General features: G+C 44.2%; 1 protein-coding gene across 1 annotated transcript in view; it reads left to right on the forward strand.

Annotated features, from left to right (window-relative positions):
• Nucleotides 1-22,437, forward strand: part of scn1lab (sodium channel, voltage-gated, type I like, alpha b) — a 44,573-nt gene that overhangs the window by 11,981 nt on the left and 10,155 nt on the right. Inside the window, exons 7-18 of the mRNA XM_034547650.1 lie at nt 166-468; nt 1,177-1,240; nt 2,942-3,083; nt 4,331-4,537; nt 5,791-6,066; nt 7,269-7,610; nt 7,719-7,851; nt 7,996-8,234; nt 8,326-8,499; nt 8,903-9,259; nt 9,382-9,903; nt 13,989-14,124. Of these exons, the coding sequence (XP_034403541.1) occupies nt 166-468; nt 1,177-1,240; nt 2,942-3,083; nt 4,331-4,537; nt 5,791-6,066; nt 7,269-7,610; nt 7,719-7,851; nt 7,996-8,234; nt 8,326-8,499; nt 8,903-9,259; nt 9,382-9,903; nt 13,989-14,124 (2,895 nt within the window). The remainder of the gene's footprint in view (nt 1-165; nt 469-1,176; nt 1,241-2,941; nt 3,084-4,330; nt 4,538-5,790; nt 6,067-7,268; nt 7,611-7,718; nt 7,852-7,995; nt 8,235-8,325; nt 8,500-8,902; nt 9,260-9,381; nt 9,904-13,988; nt 14,125-22,437) is intronic.

Raw genomic sequence — 22,437 nt, forward strand, 5'->3', positions numbered from 1 at the left:
TGGCAGCAAGCAGTTCACACAGGAGCCTGCACTGCAGATCCCCCTGGCTGCTTGCCACTGTGAGCTCTTATCGGCAGCTCCTTCTCGACACAAGCGTGGCTGTAATTATCGCTCTGCCATGTCCCCCTCTCCTCCCGCCCCCCTCCCGCCCTCTCTCCCGCTCAGGCTTGAAGACCATCGTCGGCGCGCTCATCCAGTCGGTGAAGAAGCTGTCGGACGTCATGATCCTCACCGTCTTCTGCCTCAGCGTCTTCGCCCTCATCGGCCTGCAGCTCTTCATGGGCAACCTGAGGCAGAAGTGCGTGCGCCTGCCGTTCGCCGGCAACTCCACCAACAGCAGCAGCAACGGCACTGCCGGCGACGACGATGCGGCGCTCTTCGGCGGCATCCTGCTGGACATCAACACCACATTTGCGCAGAACGCCACGGAGAGCCCCTTCAACTGGACGGAGTACATCAGCGACGAGCGTAAGCCAAGTGGGGTTAACCGGGGTCACGTCTTGTCATATCGTGACCTTCCTATGCAGAAACGGGCCACGGTGGCGGAGGTCAGGCACCGCTGGCCCGCCGCCGTGATAAGGAGTGATACTAATGGCTGCTGGGAGAATGCAGCAAATGTGGCGGATAATCGGCACAAAAATAAAATTTAAAAACTTGGCTTTCATCCCCTCGCTACATTTTGTCATTCTCTCATAACGCATCTGCGTGGCATGAGTCGCCTAAAGCAGCGAAGGAGGGTGAGTCACTGACCGCCAGCGGGAGATATGGGGGAGACCGGCGAGCTGAATCCAAGAGCGAGAGACGGCAGAGATTATCAGTCGCGTAGATGTTATGACTTGCGGCATCTCTATTGCATCAGAGATGTTTGCTGTGTTTGATTGTGATTCAGTGACAGTTGAGGAACGACACCCCACACACTCACACACTCACACACACATACACACACCAAAACATGATTAATATGTTTGGGTGACAGACAAATCACCACCTTCCTCTCGTCTCCCGGCCAATAAATAATATCACACCAAACATGAAAAGAGAGACCCACAGGCTGCACGGTGTCTTTCCGTCCCATCATCCATCTTCCTCACGTCCTCTGCTTCACCCCTCTGTCGTGGCTCTGACTGACCCGTCCCTCTGCCGCCCCCCCCCCCCCCCCCCATCTATCTCCTCTAGGTAATTACTATTTCCTCCCGGGCCGTCGGGACGCTCTGCTCTGTGGGAACGGCAGTGGCGCTGGGTAAGTCCTCGGCGTGTTTTATTCATACGGCCCATTAGATGCACCGCAGACACAATCGGCGTGGACACTCGCCGCCTCGCCGAGGCATTAACGGGAATCCACACCGCTGGTTAACTATGGGTTTTCTTTTTATGTGTTTTGGCAAATGTTGAATGTCCATGCTCTGCGCATATGTTGCTGGGGGAAGCTTTGATTGATTTAAGTTCTTCTTAGATAGCGAAACATATTCATTTCAGTGTAATCGAGAGCTGTGGTGCATTCAAGGCCAGACTTGCCTTCAATTTTTCTAGACTCTTTGGTCTCAAAAATCGGATTGGAGGCAAACAAGTCCAGTTGCCTTGGACTAACTGCACTTAGCACTGGACCATGTCAGTTTCCTAGAAGCTTTCAAACCCCTGTTCAAGGAAGGTTTATATCTTAAATGGTCCTTTAGGAAATAGGAGGTCCCAGGATTTCTTTGCATTAATTATTCAGTATTTGTCTAGGTTCAACAGGAAGTTCCAGAATAGATGTCTGAGTGTGTTACGTAATGTTATATATTATATCTTGGCATAATAAAAAGTTCTGATATAGCATTGCATCAAACAGGAACCAGCCGTGCTGGATATGAACATTTCACAAAAAAATAAAAACATTGTTACTCAATCACAGAAAGCAGTGTTTTTCATCCTGGTTTTCATCACATTTTTTAAATAAAAGATTTCCCGCTGCACACCAAAAACCAAACTTACAACATTATTATGTAAAATCATTATGTAGCATAATGCAGCTATGCTACAATGTGACAATGTAAGTTTTAATTTGTTGATACTTACTCAGTGTGAAACCTGGGCCTGTTTGGATGAACACAGAGCTGAAACTGTCAGAATCTGTTTTTTGAGTTTTTATAGCAGCAAGCTTGAAAAGAAAATGGGAGCAATGTTGAAATGGCTCTGTTTGCCAGAATAGGGAACTCCTTGGCAACAGTCAACCAAAAACTGTCCAAAGGTAGATCAGCAAAGCTCAGCTTTAAACCACGGTCTGGTCTCAGTTCAATTCAGTTTATTTTATATAGCCCAATATCACAAATTATGAATCCGCAGGGCCAACGAAGGAGGCCGGCCCGCCAGGCAGTAGGCATCAGACACCGCCAGGTCCAATGGACCCTATGAGACGTGAAGTCACAACGACTCTGGGGAGGAAGCAGAGTTAGTAATGTGCAATGGAGAGATGTAAATTAATCCATAAGGAGAGAGAGAGAGAGAGAAGATGAGATAGGTGCTCAGTGTATCCTAAAACATCCCCCAGCAGCCTATAAGCCTTTAGCAGCATATTAAGGGGCTCGACCAGGGCAAACCTGATTCAGCCCTAACTATCGTATTTGTGTGTGGAGCAATAGGGCTTTATGCTCCGCTCCCATTTCCTCACATAAAGATGCAAGTATGCAGCTTTTCAGAGTTCCTTACAAAGTTAATCATGTGCATGACATCCTTCAACACAGGAGCTAGGTCTGCTGGTAAAGTTTTGGCGACGAGCTCCAAACAAGAACATCCGGGTGTCTCGCTTTCACTCTGCTAACGAAGCTTTTGATGGCCTCTGCTCCATGAGTGCAGACACTCTGAAGTCCTCCTTGTTCAAGATATTCTGATGTGACCCGAAACAGTGGTTGAAAATCACTGCACTAAGGAGATACACGTTCATAACACCGGTGTGTCCTGACAGGCTGTGTCCAGAGGGCTACACGTGTATCAAAGCCGGCCGCAATCCAGACTACGACTACACCAGCTTCGACTCGTTCAGCTGGGCATTCCTCTCCCTGTTCCGACTCATGACTCAGGACTACTGGGAAAACCTCTACCAGCAGGTCAGTAGAACACATTTCTGATTGTTACACAGTGCAGAATTTGCTTGTTCATTGAGTAAAATGACTTAATTTAGGAAGTAACTACTGTTTTCATAATCGATTAATCAGTTGATTATTTTTTATGTTCTATTAAAAGATCATACAAGTAAACAGATTAAAATGCCTTTCCCAGTTTTACAAGTTCAAAGTCTTTAAATGATTTGTTCTTTCAGTCCAAAACCCAAAGATATTCAGTTTAATATGAGGTATCAAAAAATAACCAATCAGAGCTGAGGCGTCTCTAATGCAGCTGTCAATCACTGCTGGTGACAACTGTCGAACTATGAATCACGGTTCTGTTACTGCATTGCCTATTTCTCGCCATATATTAATTTCCATAAAAATATTTGAGTTACTATTTCGCAGTAATTTGAGATTGTGTTCCAGCTGGTGGGTGGGGCTTAGTTTTGGTTCAAATGTTTTCAACAAGGCTGCTGGCTCATTCATTTCTCAGCTAAACTAATATATATGTTTCCCATATGTTAGAAATAGGCAATGTAGTGTAAGAATCTTCTGTTTGATTCATAGTCTGACAGTTTGATCAGAGTTCACTGGCAGTGATTGACAGCTGCTTCAGAGACTCCTCGGCTCTGATTGGTTGATTTTCTTCAGATGCGGTGGAATCTTGCAAATGAGATGAGGAGCACGAAAAGGAGGCAGAGGAACCAGAATTTTTTTTACAGATTATCTGTCTTGTGTACTACTGTAAGGATGTAGGGTCATTTTATGACAATAAGTTATTTTTAATAAAGTTACCAACTGCACTTTAATAGATGATCAAAATATTTGGTTATTTTCTGTCAGTTGACTAATTGATGAGTTGGCTATCCTCATAATCATCATCATCATCATCACTAACTGTATTTACTATCTATTTGTAAAGGCTGTTGACAGTGAACGACATAGAATGTTGTTTACACATCACATATTTAGTATATAATCATTTATTTTTCAGGAATAAATCATTATTCGTAAATATCTGAGCAAACAAACCCAGGTAGTTTTAAAAGGTGTGTCATTCTGCATTTATAGACTAGGCCTGTTGTGTAAATCAGTTGTGTACTGCTGCAGTGCAATGCAGCAACAATGAGACCCAAACCGAACACCTTACGGTACATTGTGTCACTTCAAAGTACCGATGGCATCGTCTTTTTCCTCTCATACTTTGGTGATATTCTTAGTCTGTCCGTCTATCTTTGGCCCATCAGACTTTGCGCGCAGCAGGGAAGCCCTACATGATCTTCTTCGTGCTGGTGATCTTCCTGGGCTCCTTCTACCTGGTCAACCTGATCCTGGCCGTGGTGGCCATGGCTTACGACGAGCAGAACCAGGCGACCATCGAGGAGGCTCAGCAGAAGGAGGAGGAGTTCCAGGCCATGCTGGAGCAGCTGAAGAGACAGCAGGAGGAGGCGCAGGTGCGACATTCATCTTAGAATTGAACTGCCAGTCTATTTCCTGAGAGTGAATGAATGATGAGGGTTTATTGAGAAGTCCATGAAGAAAGTGATGTTTTAAGCTGCGAAAGCTGCGAAAGCAAAGAGCTGTATTCAACAGCATGCATAGTGAGAATCTCTGTATGTAACTGGGGGAGACACTGTTGATGCTTGGGCTTAAAGTGCCCAGCTCCCAAAAGCAGCGTTGCCCCGGGCGACCTAGGGGTATTCACTGTCCAGGATGACTGACACCCCTCTGCTGCTCCCTCGGGGGTCAGGAGTCCTTGATCGACTTTCAGAAGGAACAATTAGCAGCTGGGCACTGAGTGCAAGTGCAATGCCAGATAATGGGAATGGAAATAACCAGTTATTTTGGAAGCTTGTGACGACAAAGCCAGACTGACTATTTCCGTTCTGCTCCCCGTGAAAGAATCAGCTAAAAGTAGATAGCTGAGATAGTTAGCTACAGCTATTCGCTGGATGGTTGAAAGGTACAGCTTGAATGCAAACTTGACAAAAATTCCCAAAGCACTGACAATTCAGGTCTATGTTAACATTCAGCCTCTTTTAAAACAATTGAGCATATCTGGGACAAACCGGTGACGTTGGGCTCATGTGATCGGGATGTGGGGCTGCGGGACCCTCAAAAGGTCAGGAACCGCTTGTTCTCCACGTCCTACTAAAGGCTATTCAGCCAGGTTTAAAACTGTCTCATCAGGCTCGTGCACATTCAGATGTTGTTGCTCGTGCTGCAGGAGCCAAGACTGACTCGTCCTGCAGGGATGAGTCCTAAAATCAGGCAGTTCAGTCAGCATTCACATTGGCAGGTCTGATGCTAATTAAGGTTTGGCCTACAAAAACACGTCAAAGCACCAGATTTTACCCACTAGCATCCCCCGACCTCGCCTCCCAAAAGCATATCATGAAGATAACATATCGCATTTCAGTGGAAAAAGCCTGATATGAAAGCAGTGCATCTGTTCATGCTCGTGGAAGTCAAATACATTTCTTGAGGAAAGCATCCACACAATGTTTCTCTTCATCTGTGATTATATAAATATATATGATATGTATAAATTCAGGAACTTTTTTGCATTAAATACAGTCGGGCGTACATTTTTAGAAGGTGTCTGAGGCTACTGCTCTCAGCTGCCAGGCTTTCTCCTCTGCGAGAGCCTCTGAGACAGGCGCCGGGTCGCCATGACAACTGTGCTTGTGCTCCGATTGGCTGTTAGGTTGCCGCGGCAGCAGCCACGGAGAGCGGGGAGTACAGCGGGAGAGGTGGCCCCACCTCCGAGTCGTCCTCTGGGACGTCAAAGCTCAGCTCCAAAAGTGCCAAGGAGCGGCGCAACAGGCGGAAGAAGAGGAAGCAGAGGGAGGAGGAGGAGAGGGGGGGCCGCGACAAGTTTCACAAGTCTGAGTCTGAGGACAGTATCAAGAGAACCAGCTTCCGGTTCTCCATTGATGCCAACAGGCTTTCTTATGAGAAGAGGTGCTCCTCGCCCAACCAGGTAAATACCTCCTGTACAAATACAGTGAGTCAGTGAGTGTTTTCTGGTAAATTACACACAACATTTTCAGTGATTATAAATCAAAAGATCAAAGGTTTAATCGGAGACCTGTTTTAAGCAAAGCAAGGTTTAAAATGAGTAAATCCAGATTTAAAATGACGCAGTGCTTAACTCTGGGCTGCTCTGTAATTCTTTAACAAAACGTTATATTGTTTAAAAAGTTAGCCGAAATGTTACTCATGATGACTCCACAATTTCTCTTCCTTTGACAAAAACCTTTTGACCAAATTAATGGAACAATATAGCCAAATAGTAGAAAATAAAATATTAACAACTGCACAGTAAAGAAGAAATGTTGCCGCTTGGCCCAATCTGCCTGTTCACCTCCAGAACACTTACTTTGCTGCACCGATATCTTGAAATATATTCAGCATTGGTTGAGTATGTCCATTAACTTTCTTCAAGAAACTAACTAGGGATTGTTTTGCTCGATCCATCTCAAAAAGGCGCTCAAACCTCCTCCAGTGTTAAGTAAAAAAATGTTGGTTCAAGTTTTCAAAAGAATTCAATTTGACTGACGTTTGAAGAGAGGTTCAAATGGAATCTTTCTCAATTCTAAGCTAGTTTTAAATTTTGGTGCAACATGATTTAAAGTGACACCATGATTTAATTGTATTTGAAAATCTATCCTTGTTGGTGCAACCCAGCCAGAGCTACTCAAAGTAAAATGAAACTTTATTTGCACTTATTACTTGTGTGTATTCATTCAAGTTTTGTAAATTTAAGTAATATTTCAGCATTTTAGGAAATTATTTAGTAGTTAGATGAGACGATACCGCTAACTCTGAAGCGGGAGCTAGCTTAGCTTAGCATAAAGACAGGAAGCAAGGGGAAACGGCGAGCCTGGCTCAGATTTTTAGCTTTCTATTTTTATACAGCGTCTTCAAACTAGATATAATGTAATGTAATGTGATATAATTAGTGAGCTTTAGAAGTTCTGGGAGGCAGAGTGTATTGCCTTTTACACTGAGCCAGGCTAGCTGTTTCCCCTTGCTTCCAGTCTTAATGCTAAGCTAAAATGGTTGCGGCATCATCGTAACAAGAGTGATATCAATCTTCTATTTTCATCGAACTCTCAGCAAGAGAGGACATAAGCCCTGCATTGTTTCAGTTCTCTCTGTCTGCCTCTCTCCCTCCATCAGTCTCTCCTCAGTATCCGCGGATCCCTCTTCTCTCCCCGGAGGAACAGCCGCGCCAGCCTGTTCAACTTCCGCGGCCGGGCACGCGACATGGGCTCCGAGAACGACTTCGCCGACGACGAACACAGCACCTTCGAGGAGAGCGACAGCCGCCGGGGCTCCCTGTTCCTGCCGCGCCGCCTCGAGCGCCGTTGCAGCGCCGTGAGCCAGACCAGCCTCGGGGCGCCGCGGATCATGCTGCCCGCCAACGGCAAGATGCACTGTGCCGTCGACTGCAATGGCGTGGTGTCTCTGGTGGGTGGGACTTCTGTAACAACCTCCCCAGTGGGTCTTCTGCTGCCCGAGGTGACGCAACCGATTGTTTCATGCTTTATTTTTCTATTGAACTACTTTTAAGTTTCTTTCTGCTAAATATGGCCCAAATATCTTGGCACGAATGTGTGTTTTTTTTAGGGAACAACCACAGATACTGAGCTCAAGAAGCGGTGGCCAGGTTTTCGCAAGCCATCCATGGATTATTTAGATGAACCGGTGGGCCGGCAGAGAGCCATGAGCGTGGCCAGTATCCTCACCAACACCATGGAAGGTCAGGATCAGGCCATGTATCTGTGGCACGAGTCTTTCTCGTCTTATTTTCATGCCACGACCTCCTAGTTCTGCAGCAAACTAGGGGGACAGCGTACATGTATTTCTTCATTCTCACTAAACATGGTCATATGTCGTTTTCCAGAGCTGGAAGAGTCCAGACAGAAATGCCCCCCTTGCTGGTACAGGTTCGCCAACACCTCCCTGATCTGGGACTGCTGCCCCGCGTGGCTGAAAATCAAAGACATCGTCAGCACGGTGGTCATGGACCCGTTTGTAGATCTGGCCATCACAATATGCATCGTCCTCAACACCCTGTTTATGGCCATGGAGCACTACCCCATGACTAAAGAATTCAACAGCGTACTCTCAGTTGGAAACCTTGCAAGTATTGCGTGCCACGCTTACAAAGTCTCTGGTGGCCAAGACCAGAAAAGAATGTAAAATATCAAATTTTTCCCCCTTGTGTCATCAGGTGTTCACGGGCATCTTCACAGCAGAGATGTGCTTCAAGATCATCGCCCTGGATCCCTACTACTACTTCCAGGAGGGCTGGAACATCTTCGACGGCATCATCGTCAGCCTGAGCCTGATGGAGCTGGGCTTGGCCAACGTGGAGGGCCTGTCTGTGCTCCGGTCCTTCAGATTGGTGAGAGTGATCTCATCACATGACTTCCTCATGATGAGAAAAGAGAAGATGCACCTTTACTTCTCTGGTCGGGCCACAGTGGCTCCGTCAATAACATTTGTGTTATTAAAGAGGTGATGATGTAATGAGAGCTTTTTGTTGTAGCACATGAAACGTCCCACTGAGAGTTGTTGTGGTCTTTGGGGAACAGTGTGTTTTTTTTAATCTGTTCACCTGATTAGCTTTCTATGACTGTTGTTGTGCTACTAAGTTATTTGGGGACAAAGTCAGTGAGCTTTTTCACATTGAAATTGAACATTCACTTTTTTTGTTCGATATGATTGATAATATATTATCCAAATACAATACAATTGTATCTACGTTTATTCATGTATTGGAAGTAAACCATCTTTTATTTTTATAGCTGAGGGTCTTCAAATTGGCCAAGTCATGGCCCACTTTGAACATGCTGATCAAGATCATCGGGAACTCGGTGGGCGCTCTGGGGAACTTGACCCTGGTGCTGGCCATCATCGTCTTCATCTTCGCTGTGGTCGGCATGCAGCTGTTTGGCAAGAGCTATAAGGAATGCGTGTGCAAGATTTCCGATGATTGCCAGCTGCCTCGCTGGCACATGCACGACTTCTTCCACTCCTTCCTCATCGTGTTCCGGGTGCTGTGCGGGGAGTGGATCGAGACCATGTGGGACTGCATGGAGGTGGCTGGGCAGACTATGTGCCTGATAGTCTTCATGATGGTCATGGTCATTGGAAACCTGGTGGTATGTGGTTCTTCCTCTTCATTTCCTTTCTGTAATCTGGATAATAAGATTATTAAATTAAAGCCAAGTTGCTCTCTTTACAAGTAATAAGGCCAGGGTTCACTTTCCCTTCTTCTCCCCAGGTTTTAAACCTGTTCCTGGCTCTCCTCCTGAGCTCATTCAGCGCAGACAACCTGGCAGCGACCGACGATGACAGCGAGATGAACAACCTGCAGATCGCCGTGGGCCGGATTCAGCGTGGCATCACGTTCATCAAATCCACAGTGCGGCAGTTCCTCCAGAGCCTCTGCTTCGGCGGAGGCGGCGGCGGCAAGGGCTCCGGTCTGGCGGAGGAGAGCAAACCGCTGGACGAACTGCACAGCAACGGCAAGGGCAACTGCATCTCCAACCACACAACCGTGGAACCCAGTGTGGTGTACGTGACAGAGGGCAACGGACGGCCAGGAGGAGGGCTGGTGGTAGGGGTCGGTGTTGGTGAGGACACCACAGGGAAGTACCCAATGGAGGAGTGCGACTACATGTCGTTTATTCACAACCCCAGCCTGACGGTCACAGTGCCGATCGCGGTGGGCGAGTCAGACTTTGAGAACCAAAACACGGAAGATTTCAGCAGCGACTCGTCGGACGTGGAGGACAGCAAAGAGGTAAGATGGAAGGCTTTGGCGAGACGTCTCCGTCAGTCTGTAGGAAGTCTCTTGAGTCACACAGCTTTTGTATCTGATTAGCTCCTTTTTATATGTGTAATAGCTAACACAACCAATGCGAGCCAGTCGATTAATAAATGTCAAGATTTGCATAGAGATGGCCTTTTCAGAACAGTTTCCAACAGTCAAGCAGTTTGAAAATAACATACTGACTCATTTGTACAAGCATGATTCATGCTGTGCTGCCGAGGGAATCTTCTGGAGTCTTCACTCTGCCTGACAGCAGAAGAAAGCACTGTGACGAATAATGACTCAAATTTGCCTTTGAACTATGTAGCAGGTTCATTAGAGTGTATTTGTGTACACGGTTGACTCGCCAGCAATCAGCGTTCGTTATTATACACCCCTGCCAGAGGGACTACTTTGTTACTCACAGCAAACTACAATTTAAACCAAACTAAATACGCTATTGGCACAGACTTTGCCTTTACCAACAAAGCAAATGGCAGGATTGCTGTTAAGTGTTGCCAGGCTGGCAGTGAGCATTGGGACTGTGCTCCCTGGCGATGTCGACCTGCCACTGTGGGCGTGGTGCCAACTCCCTGGGATTCCAAACAACCCAGGAGACTATTTCTAGCCACAGCATCATATGTTCCATATACGCTCTCTCACGCCGAGGGCCATTCTCCACCAAAGGCGTTCTTAGTCGACTTCATAAAGAATCACACAAAACCACCACGGTTTTTTGGCAATAAGTCATTAGGCATCAAGCATCAAATTAAAGATCTAAACCAACTATGGCCTAAATAACCAATTTGTGGACTAAGAGGGGTCAGTCCTACTCATGTCACTGCTGATCTCAACATCCCTTGGCCAATAGTGACAATTAAGCACTAGATACATTATATTTGGTCATTTCTTACCTACTCTGTCATGGAGTTTGATCAAATCAGAGGACGGACAAAACTGACAGTAACGTCACAGACACACACACACATGTACATGTACATGTACATGTGTGTCAGTGTTGACGTTCCTCAGTGTGAGCTAACAGCTAACGTTAACCAATGATGCATTGAGTTGCATTTTGATGCGTTCAATCCCAATTCAATTCAATTTGCTTTGTATAGCCCAAAATCACAAATTTTCCTCAAAGGGCTTTACAATCTGTAGAAATACAACATTGTCCGTCCCAGGACCCTGATATCATGATATGTTTAAATGTAATCTTGTAAAATTGAAGAAGATGCAATATAAAATAGATATTAGAGAGGGAACTATGACCTTTTTTAGTTTAACTTCCTATCTTTAAGCAGCTTATGATATATAATTACAACTATCAATGATTTATTCAAAGCAGATATTTAAAGAACGATACAATCTTTTATTTCCTAGTTATTTTAATTGTGTGTTTTTACGCAAATAACCACTGATGATGACAATAAAGTATAGGATAGTACGGATAACATTCAGGTGACATTTGACGGTTGAAACTGACTTCAGGACATTTTACATTACATGTCAGTTATAGTTATAGAGCAAAAATTGGAATCTGCAGAGAAACTTGCATCCCTAACAGTAACTATTAATGTATGCCTTTCAAGTTACACAGAGAACATTTGGTGTGTGTTTGTGAGTATAGAAACCGCATTCTACTGTTTTGCATTTATGAAGGAAGATGCTTTCAGGGAAATTGTTGTTCTGTGTGGCTCACATGTTCTCCCACTGTGCCTTGTGGCTGCCCAGTGGGAGCTGACTTGAGGTTGTATGCTGGCTTTCTGGTGTCTTTGACTTACTTTGTTTAACCCCCCATTTGTTATTGCAGCTGTGTCACAGACGCTCTCAAGGTTTTCAGTGAGAGGAGAATTGTAAGACCACTTTATTGTACCATAGCACTAACCATGAGGACTGCCTATGCCATTTACAGACAAACTACATCTTTTTTCTCATACCTTCAATGGATTGCCCATTTTCGTTCTTTGCCTGGTCTGCCCTCCATCCCCCTCCCCTACCCCACCCTCTTTGTTTTGTACCAACCCCACCCCATACAGCAACACACTGAATGCTGAAATCTTTGTCCCTTAACCCTCCCTCCTCTCCCCCCTCTTCATAATTTATCTCCAAGCATCAGGCTGCAGTTACAAACCATTAGGAATGAGCAACACCACCATCGATAGATAAACTCATCTAACATGATCTTTGCTTTTGATTTCATTGCTTGGTTTTGACTTGGTTTTGGGACTTGATTGGCATCCAACGCTCCGAGCTTGAGAATGAAGAAAGAAGAGAATGAGGAGGGGAAAAAAGAGAGAGTAGTTTTCTGTAGTCTGACAAAATTCATTCGTCATGTTCATAGCCCAAGCATACACGCATGGAATACTTGTACGTACTCTGTAATACTCAAATAATAGTGCAATGATTATTTCCACAATTCTTCCAAAGGAGATCATTTTGAAAAAACAAATGAATCAACGTTGATTTTCGCAGATTGGCAAAACAGATAACACATGGCAGTTTATATTGAATCAGACTTATTTCTAATGACTAAATAAGGGTAATGTCTTCATGTCTCATCCACCACAAATTTTGATATTGAAGAAAAGCCATCCCAAATTACATTTAACCTGACCAGAAGCCGTTCTTTTCCATTCAGTCGTCAAGCAACCTTTTCAACTGTTGCAAAAAGAGATGCACATTAGGTGGGTTTCCATCAACTGCTTTGCAGTAGAATAAACTAGTCTGCGTAGGTTCATCAGAAGTTAAAGTTATAGTCTAAGCATGGCTTTAAACCAAAATCTGCCAAATAAAAGCATGTGAGGTTAAGAGTAAAATCCTAAAGTAATCTACGCCCAGAAGAGCTAAAATGGGTCTCTTGCTGAAGGAGGGAAAGAGAAACCAGAGGGAAACTCCCATCCAGAAAGCGATGCACTTGTGAGCAGCATGCTTCCATCATTCCAATGCCGTATTAGCTGGGTCCCACGGCAATCAGAGCTGCTGCACTGTCTAGGATGACATGTTCTTGTACTTCACACGCCAGACAGATCAGGCATGAGGCCACATAACACCATGTTTGCCCAAAGAAAAACAGACAGGAGTCCTCACAACACCGAAAAGTCCCACTATATGCAGATGATGTTGTAATGTACATTAACGCAATGAACAAAGATCACTGCATTTTAGGGTTTCAGAGGAGCGTTGCTAGGGTTCAAAATTCAGAGTTAGCAAGGAAGACAGAGAAAAATGAACTGGACAATAGCAGCAACACTTCCTTACATGCGTTGCATATTACCAGACTTAGTCCTGTATGTTTTCTGGGTATGCATGGGTGCTAATTCAACATGTTTTATAAATGAGAACAAAAAGAAACAAACGCCAGACCACATGCTGTCTTATAAACAGTGCACAGTACTGGTTTTTGCTGGTAAGCTAATGTGGTTATCCGTCTACTTCAACAGAAGAAGCTTGTACACTGCTTTCAAGGAATGGAAATAACGTGTTTTCATGTCACTCAGGAAAATGTTCATCAGTCCTTCTGTGGGTGGGTTCTAGCTTTGAGGGCGGGGAATTATTATTTGCAGAAGCAATTATGGAAATGTGATAAATTATAGACAGATTGATTTGGAGTCATTTTTCAGTGGACATGAAAATACTTCAGCACATGTTCTGCTTGGTACTATTTCAGGCTTGGATTGATAATGCACTGGAATACTGCATGCACTCTTCCTCGAACTGAGGTCACATCAAACGTACCCACAGTGCATTTCTACAATGCCAACCTCCACATGCCATGTGTTGCCACATAATCTGATTTGAGCCATCAGATAAAACTAATATCAAAGCCTGTAGGTACATTTGATCGATGCTGCATGTGATGATGATAATACAATGACTTTGAAGAGCCCAACTCTGTGAGCTATTACAGTGCCTAGTCTCCTCAGTAATGTGTATATAGTTGTGGCACTGGAGTACATGTGAATGGAGAATCGCAATGATAACCAGCTCAGAAGGTTGGCTCCTAAGTCCATTGATCCTCTGTGGCACTGCGATGTAACTTTGTACCCTCGCCTTCTTCCTCGCCCACGCAGAAGCTCGATGTAGAGCCCCAGCGTCTGAGCTCATCGGAGGGGAGCACGGTGGATATCCGCCCCCCAGGAGACGGGGAAGATTCAGTGGAGATGGAGCCGGAGGAGTCACTGGAACCAGAGGCCTGCTTCACAGAGGGTGAGAGGGATGTGAGGGTGATAGGCAGGTAGGATGATGGGTAGTGGGAAAGTGGGACGGATTGAGAAAGGTGGGAGTCTCACAACGCTCCCAGAGCACACTCGAAGTCACAGCGTAAATCGCATGTGCATACCCACCTCTGAGTGGCAGTGAATACGAATGCTCAGCAGGACAGAAATAAAAGTTATCCGTGGGATTGTCTCTGTTCGTAATGTAACCTGACATTTAGTCTGACACACTTCCAGTGCAGCTGAAAGTACCTCCCCAGTCTTTCAGGAGTCGGAAATAAAAACAGAATACGATAATTTTTCACCCAAATGGCAGCATTCAAATTGCATTACTTGTGCCAAATTTCAGGAAAGTTTGTTAGTTTTGCACTGGATTTGAATTGAAACGTGACTGTAGAAAAGTAATGATGTAATACAAGCTGAGGGAGAAAAGGTGTTTTGGTTTTGATTATCGGTCAACATGGACGCCGTATTCATTCTCCCCATATTCCCCCCCATGCCTGTAGGCTGCGTGAGCAGGTTCCAGTGCTGCCAGATCAATGAGGAGGACGAGCATTTTAAGCACTGGTGGACACTCAGGAAAACCTGCTTTATCATAGTGGAGCACAACTGGTTTGAATCCTTCATCATATTCATGATCCTGCTAAGCAGTGGAGCACTGGTAAGTGGGCGGTCTTGTATATGTGTGTTTACCGTCCTTTGTTACCCAAAATCAAGAATGATTTTTTATATGTATGTTTATATTTTTTATTAAAAAATATTGCTTTCACTATTAAGTGGGTAAGTGGTTAGGTACGACACATTACTGCAAGAATTTCCTGGGTTTGAATCTCAGGCCTGGTCACACCGCCAGCAGTCTTTACCATTTATTCCATTCTGTACAGGCGTTTGAGGACGTTTACATCGAGCAGCGGAGGACCATCAAAACAGTGCTGGAGTTCGCAGACAAGGTCTTCACTTACATCTTCATCCTGGAAATGCTGTTGAAGTGGGTGGCGTACGGCTTTGTCAAGTATTTTACCAACGCCTGGTGCTGGCTGGACTTCCTCATTGTAGACGTATGTATATTGAGTCCATAAAGATATGAAGCTTCCAATCTGGCTTTCAAAGACAATTATGACTTTAAGGAATAGTTTGACATTTTGGGAAATAGCATGCTTTCTGGCTGCGAGTTAGATGTGAATACCTAAAACAATCAATACGTGTATGCTTATTATGGAGCTAGAGCCAGGATGCTATTAGCTTAGCCTTAATTTGTCAAAAGAAATAAGATAGGTGTTAATCGGTGAGCTTCAGATGTGTTGATGTTGTTTTGAGCTTTGGATCCCCGACTATATACACTTCTAAAAGCCCCACTCTGGCCATTAGAAAGAAAGAAAGTTTCACTTTTCCAGCTCCTGCTTTGGACAGAACTCGGCAAGCTGTCTCCCCAATTTCTCTTCTTCTTGCTAAGCTAAGCTAACAAGTCCAGGAGTGTGGTATTCATCCTCATCTTACTTGTGGCAAGAAAGCAAATAAGGCGATTCCAAAAATTGTTAACAATTCCTTTAATGCTTATCATACAGGTATAAATACCATTGAGTGTGCCCAAGTTATTGTTCATCGTTGTCTCATCTGACATTCAGTTTTTGGAGATACTTCTGTTATTCTTTTTTAAAAGACTTTATATTCTTTATTATGTCGTTAATCCTTAATGCCTCATCAACCATCTTGTTCAAACCTTTTTATTAGTTCTCACCTTTCACTCTGCCTGCCTCTCAGGTGTCCCTGGTCAGCCTTGTAGCCAATGCAATGGGCTACTCCGAGCTGACCACTATCAAATCTCTGAGGACACTGCGAGCCCTCCGGCCCCTGAGGGCCCTGTCTCGGTTTGAGGGCATGAGGGTAAGGACATCTTGGAATGACGACGACATTGGGATAGTTTGTGGGCAAGCCATCATGACTCAGATTATTTCCCACCAATATTTTCTGTAAAATATAATATTTACAATGTTATAATGTTAATGGATTTTCAAGATACATGTTTTTACATGTGTCTGTGGAGCTATCTGCTTCTGTTCAGTTTAAGAGGTGCTGAAGGAAAATGCCACAGTATAATTATTATTTCCATTTTTAGAACTTTTAGTGCGTGTTAAATGGTTTTAGCTTGTACGGGGGCATGAATGTATTTCTGTATGCTTATTACAACGCCTGCAGAGTTATCTTGCAATTCAACACTGTACTTGTTCTATCCGCATGACTTTCTTCACATTGTGTCAATGGATTACTGTATATTGCTGTTCTCAGACATTGTTCTCTGACATTGCTTGTGTGGTGCCTTTGACCTGTAATTCTTTTCTTTGTTGTGTGTCTTTTTTCATTTACAGTCAAACAAAATGTTGTGACTTCATCCCGCCTCTCTAAGGTTTTTTTCTGTTTTGCTTTTTTACCTTATCAAATGTTAACTTTCTCACCTATCCACCTTCTTCCTCTTCGTCACGTTGTTAAATTACCGGTGTAGCTTTGTGTGTGCAGACATTACATATTCAATGCAGCTTTTAATAATATAGGAGTGCTATTTTTAAATCAGTCTTGTGCTTTTGTTCTGAAAACCTTAGCATTAGCTTTACAGCTCAATCCAATCAGGTGTCCACATGTCTTATTTAAGAACAGTTAAGTGATTAGATGATTGTAATGGCCACTCATCTCAAATCAAACAGTCCTTTCTATTTCGGCGCTCCGGAGAGTGCTGAGTTTGTCTGTGTGCTTGGACCTCTCCAGGTTGTGGTGAACGCGCTGCTGGGGGCCATCCCCTCCATCATGAATGTGCTGTTGGTCTGCCTCATCTTCTGGCTCATCTTCAGCATCATGGGCGTCAACCTGTTTGCAGGGAAGTACTATTACTGCGTCAACACCACCACGGATGTGATCTTCCCCATCGACGTTGTCAACAACAAGACCGACTGCCTGAACTTGGTCAACGACAGCGCCCGCTGGAAGAACGTCAAGATCAACTTCGACAACGTCGGGGCCGGCTACCTGGCTCTGCTGCAAGTGGTGAGTTTGGCCTCGATTACACATCATGAAAAACACTTGTTTAGTACTTAGGATGGAAGTCTCTGGCTCCGAGTTTTGTTTTGCAGTTGACAGAACCTCATCCCCAAAGTGATCGAACATGGTACCGTGGCCTGTAGTGTCTCAGAAACCCTGTTAGGAACACTTCCTCAGAGTAGGACTAAGAACTGTTACCAATACACATTACAAATGCCCCAAGAATTACTTTAACTGACATGCATGCTAAAATATCATGCAATCTCATAATATGTATCAATTTACCACTGAACATGTATATATAAGTTAAAATAGTAGATCATTTTATTCACCTTGCGTAAAATGTTCCACGTCAGCTGTACTATGCTAATATATTATACTATTATATAATAAATAAAGTTGATGATCGTGAGAGTGCAGCCACCCCACAAATGACGCAAGTTATGTCACCCAGTCTTGCAAAATACAGCGGAGTTGAGTGAAAGTTGAGTTAATAATAATAATAATAATGATATAATGAGGAAGCAAAGTAAAACCCTCAGTGCTCTAAATGACAGCCAAGCAGCAGAGCTTGACTGCTGGGAGAATCAGATGATGAAGGATGTTTGAGATGATGCCCCACCATCCAGACTGACTCTGCTCTCATCTGCCCTCAGGCAACATTTAAGGGCTGGATGGACATCATGTACGCAGCGGTGGACTCTCGAGATGTAAGCCTCTCGGCGCCCCAACAGACAGACTCGTGGTTTGGTAACGCACACGAGTCATGGCAGCCAGTAACATGTGTAATCTCGCTCAATCCAGGTGGAGGACCAGCCTGAATACGAAGTGAACTTGTACATGTACCTTTACTTTGTCATCTTCATCATCTTCGGCTCCTTCTTCACCCTCAACCTGTTCATCGGCGTCATCATCGACAACTTCAACCAGCAGAAGAAGAAGATAAGTAGCATACCCACAGACCGTACCCGTCCCAGCACACCCACAGCACATATACTATATATATATATATATATATGTGTGGTGTGTGTGTGCTGGGACGGGTACGGTCTGTGGGTATGCTACTTATCTTCTTCTTCTGCTGGTTGAAGTTGTCGATGATGACGCCGATGAACAGGTTGAGGGTGAAGAAGGAGCCGAAGATGATGAAGATGACAAAGTAAAGGTACATGTACAAGTTCACTTCGTATTCAGGCTGGTCCTCCACCTGGATTGAGCGAGATTACACATGTTACTGGCTGCCATGACTCGTGTGCGTTACCAAACCACGAGTCTGTCTGTTGGGGCGCCGAGAGGCTTACATCTCGAGAGTCCACCGCTGCGTACATGATGTCCATCCAGCCCTTAAATGTTGCCTGAGGGCAGATGAGAGCAGAGTCAGTCTGGATGGTGGGGCATCATCTCAAACATCCTTCATCATCTGATTCTCCCAGCAGTCAAGCTCTGCTGCTTGGCTGTCATTTAGAGCACTGAGGGTTTTACTTTGCTTCCTCATTATATCATTATTATTATTATTATTAACTCAACTTTCACTCAACTCCGCTGTATTTTGCAAGACTGGGTGACATAACTTGCGTCATTTGTGGGGTGGCTGCACTCTCACGATCATCAACTTTATTTATTATATAATAGTATAATATATTAGCATAGTACAGCTGACGTGGAACATTTTACGCAAGGTGAATAAAATGATCTACTATTTTAACTTATATATACATGTTCAGTGGTAAATTGATACATATTATGAGATTGCATGATATTTTAGCATGCATGTCAGTTAAAGTAATTCTTGGGGCATTTGTAATGTGTATTGGTAACAGTTCTTAGTCCTACTCTGAGGAAGTGTTCCTAACAGGGTTTCTGAGACACTACAGGCCACGGTACCATGTTCGATCACTTTGGGGATGAGGTTCTGTCAACTGCAAAACAAAACTCGGAGCCAGAGACTTCCATCCTAAGTACTAAACAAGTGTTTTTCATGATGTGTAATCGAGGCCAAACTCACCACTTGCAGCAGAGCCAGGTAGCCGGCCCCGACGTTGTCGAAGTTGATCTTGACGTTCTTCCAGCGGGCGCTGTCGTTGACCAAGTTCAGGCAGTCGGTCTTGTTGTTGACAACGTCGATGGGGAAGATCACATCCGTGGTGGTGTTGACGCAGTAATAGTACTTCCCTGCAAACAGGTTGACGCCCATGATGCTGAAGATGAGCCAGAAGATGAGGCAGACCAACAGCACATTCATGATGGAGGGGATGGCCCCCAGCAGCGCGTTCACCACAACCTGGAGAGGTCCAAGCACACAGACAAACTCAGCACTCTCCGAGCGCCGAAATAGAAAGGACTGTTTGATTTGAGATGAGTGGCCATTACAATCATCTAATCACTTAACTGTTCTTAAATAAGACATGTGGACACCTGATTGGATTGAGCTGTAAAGCTAATGCTAAGGTTTTCAGAACAAAAGCACAAGACTGATTTAAAAATAGCACTCCTATATTATTAAAAGCTGCATTGAATATGTAATGTCTGCACACACAAAGCTACACCGGTAATTTAACAACGTGACGAAGAGGAAGAAGGTGGATAGGTGAGAAAGTTAACATTTGATAAGGTAAAAAAGCAAAACAGAAAAAAACCTTAGAGAGGCGGGATGAAGTCACAACATTTTGTTTGACTGTAAATGAAAAAAGACACACAACAAAGAAAAGAATTACAGGTCAAAGGCACCACACAAGCAATGTCAGAGAACAATGTCTGAGAACAGCAATATACAGTAATCCATTGACACAATGTGAAGAAAGTCATGCGGATAGAACAAGTACAGTGTTGAATTGCAAGATAACTCTGCAGGCGTTGTAATAAGCATACAGAAATACATTCATGCCCCCGTACAAGCTAAAACCATTTAACACGCACTAAAAGTTCTAAAAATGGAAATAATAATTATACTGTGGCATTTTCCTTCAGCACCTCTTAAACTGAACAGAAGCAGATAGCTCCACAGACACATGTAAAAACATGTATCTTGAAAATCCATTAACATTATAACATTGTAAATATTATATTTTACAGAAAATATTGGTGGGAAATAATCTGAGTCATGATGGCTTGCCCACAAACTATCCCAATGTCGTCGTCATTCCAAGATGTCCTTACCCTCATGCCCTCAAACCGAGACAGGGCCCTCAGGGGCCGGAGGGCTCGCAGTGTCCTCAGAGATTTGATAGTGGTCAGCTCGGAGTAGCCCATTGCATTGGCTACAAGGCTGACCAGGGACACCTGAGAGGCAGGCAGAGTGAAAGGTGAGAACTAATAAAAAGGTTTGAACAAGATGGTTGATGAGGCATTAAGGATTAACGACATAATAAAGAATATAAAGTCTTTTAAAAAAGAATAACAGAAGTATCTCCAAAAACTGAATGTCAGATGAGACAACGATGAACAATAACTTGGGCACACTCAATGGTATTTATACCTGTATGATAAGCATTAAAGGAATTGTTAACAATTTTTGGAATCGCCTTATTTGCTTTCTTGCCACAAGTAAGATGAGGATGAATACCACACTCCTGGACTTGTTAGCTTAGCTTAGCAAGAAGAAGAGAAATTGGGGAGACAGCTTGCCGAGTTCTGTCCAAAGCAGGAGCTGGAAAAGTGAAACTTTCTTTCTTTCTAATGGCCAGAGTGGGGCTTTTAGAAGTGTATATAGTCGGGGATCCAAAGCTCAAAACAACATCAACACATCTGAAGCTCACCGATTAACACCTATCTTATTTCTTTTGACAAATTAAGGCTAAGCTAATAGCATCCTGGCTCTAGCTCCATAATAAGCATACACGTATTGATTGTTTTAGGTATTCACATCTAACTCGCAGCCAGAAAGCATGCTATTTCCCAAAATGTCAAACTATTCCTTAAAGTCATAATTGTCTTTGAAAGCCAGATTGGAAGCTTCATATCTTTATGGACTCAATATACATACGTCTACAATGAGGAAGTCCAGCCAGCACCAGGCGTTGGTAAAATACTTGACAAAGCCGTACGCCACCCACTTCAACAGCATTTCCAGGATGAAGATGTAAGTGAAGACCTTGTCTGCGAACTCCAGCACTGTTTTGATGGTCCTCCGCTGCTCGATGTAAACGTCCTCAAACGCCTGTACAGAATGGAATAAATGGTAAAGACTGCTGGCGGTGTGACCAGGCCTGAGATTCAAACCCAGGAAATTCTTGCAGTAATGTGTCGTACCTAACCACTTACCCACTTAATAGTGAAAGCAATATTTTTTAATAAAAAATATAAACATACATATAAAAAATCATTCTTGATTTTGGGTAACAAAGGACGGTAAACACACATATACAAGACCGCCCACTTACCAGTGCTCCACTGCTTAGCAGGATCATGAATATGATGAAGGATTCAAACCAGTTGTGCTCCACTATGATAAAGCAGGTTTTCCTGAGTGTCCACCAGTGCTTAAAATGCTCGTCCTCCTCATTGATCTGGCAGCACTGGAACCTGCTCACGCAGCCTACAGGCATGGGGGGGAATATGGGGAGAATGAATACGGCGTCCATGTTGACCGATAATCAAAACCAAAACACCTTTTCTCCCTCAGCTTGTATTACATCATTACTTTTCTACAGTCACGTTTCAATTCAAATCCAGTGCAAAACTAACAAACTTTCCTGAAATTTGGCACAAGTAATGCAATTTGAATGCTGCCATTTGGGTGAAAAATTATCGTATTCTGTTTTTATTTCCGACTCCTGAAAGACTGGGGAGGTACTTTCAGCTGCACTGGAAGTGTGTCAGACTAAATGTCAGGTTACATTACGAACAGAGACAATCCCACGGATAACTTTTATTTCTGTCCTGCTGAGCATTCGTATTCACTGCCACTCAGAGGTGGGTATGCACATGCGATTACGCTGTGACTTCGAGTGTGCTCTGGGAGCGTTGTGAGACTCCCACCTTTCTCAATCCGTCCCACTTTCCCACTACCCATCATCCTACCTGCCTATCACCCTCACATCCCTCTCACCCTCTGTGAAGCAGGCCTCTGGTTCCAGTGACTCCTCCGGCTCCATCTCCACTGAATCTTCCCCGTCTCCTGGGGGGCGGATATCCACCGTGCTCCCCTCCGATGAGCTCAGACGCTGGGGCTCTACATCGAGCTTCTGCGTGGGCGAGGAAGAAGGCGAGGGTACAAAGTTACATCGCAGTGCCACAGAGGATCAATGGACTTAGGAGCCAACCTTCTGAGCTGGTT

Source organism: Cyclopterus lumpus, chromosome 2, assembly GCF_009769545.1.
Source record: "Cyclopterus lumpus isolate fCycLum1 chromosome 2, fCycLum1.pri, whole genome shotgun sequence".
NCBI classification, from domain to species: Eukaryota; Metazoa; Chordata; class Actinopteri; order Perciformes; family Cyclopteridae; genus Cyclopterus; species Cyclopterus lumpus.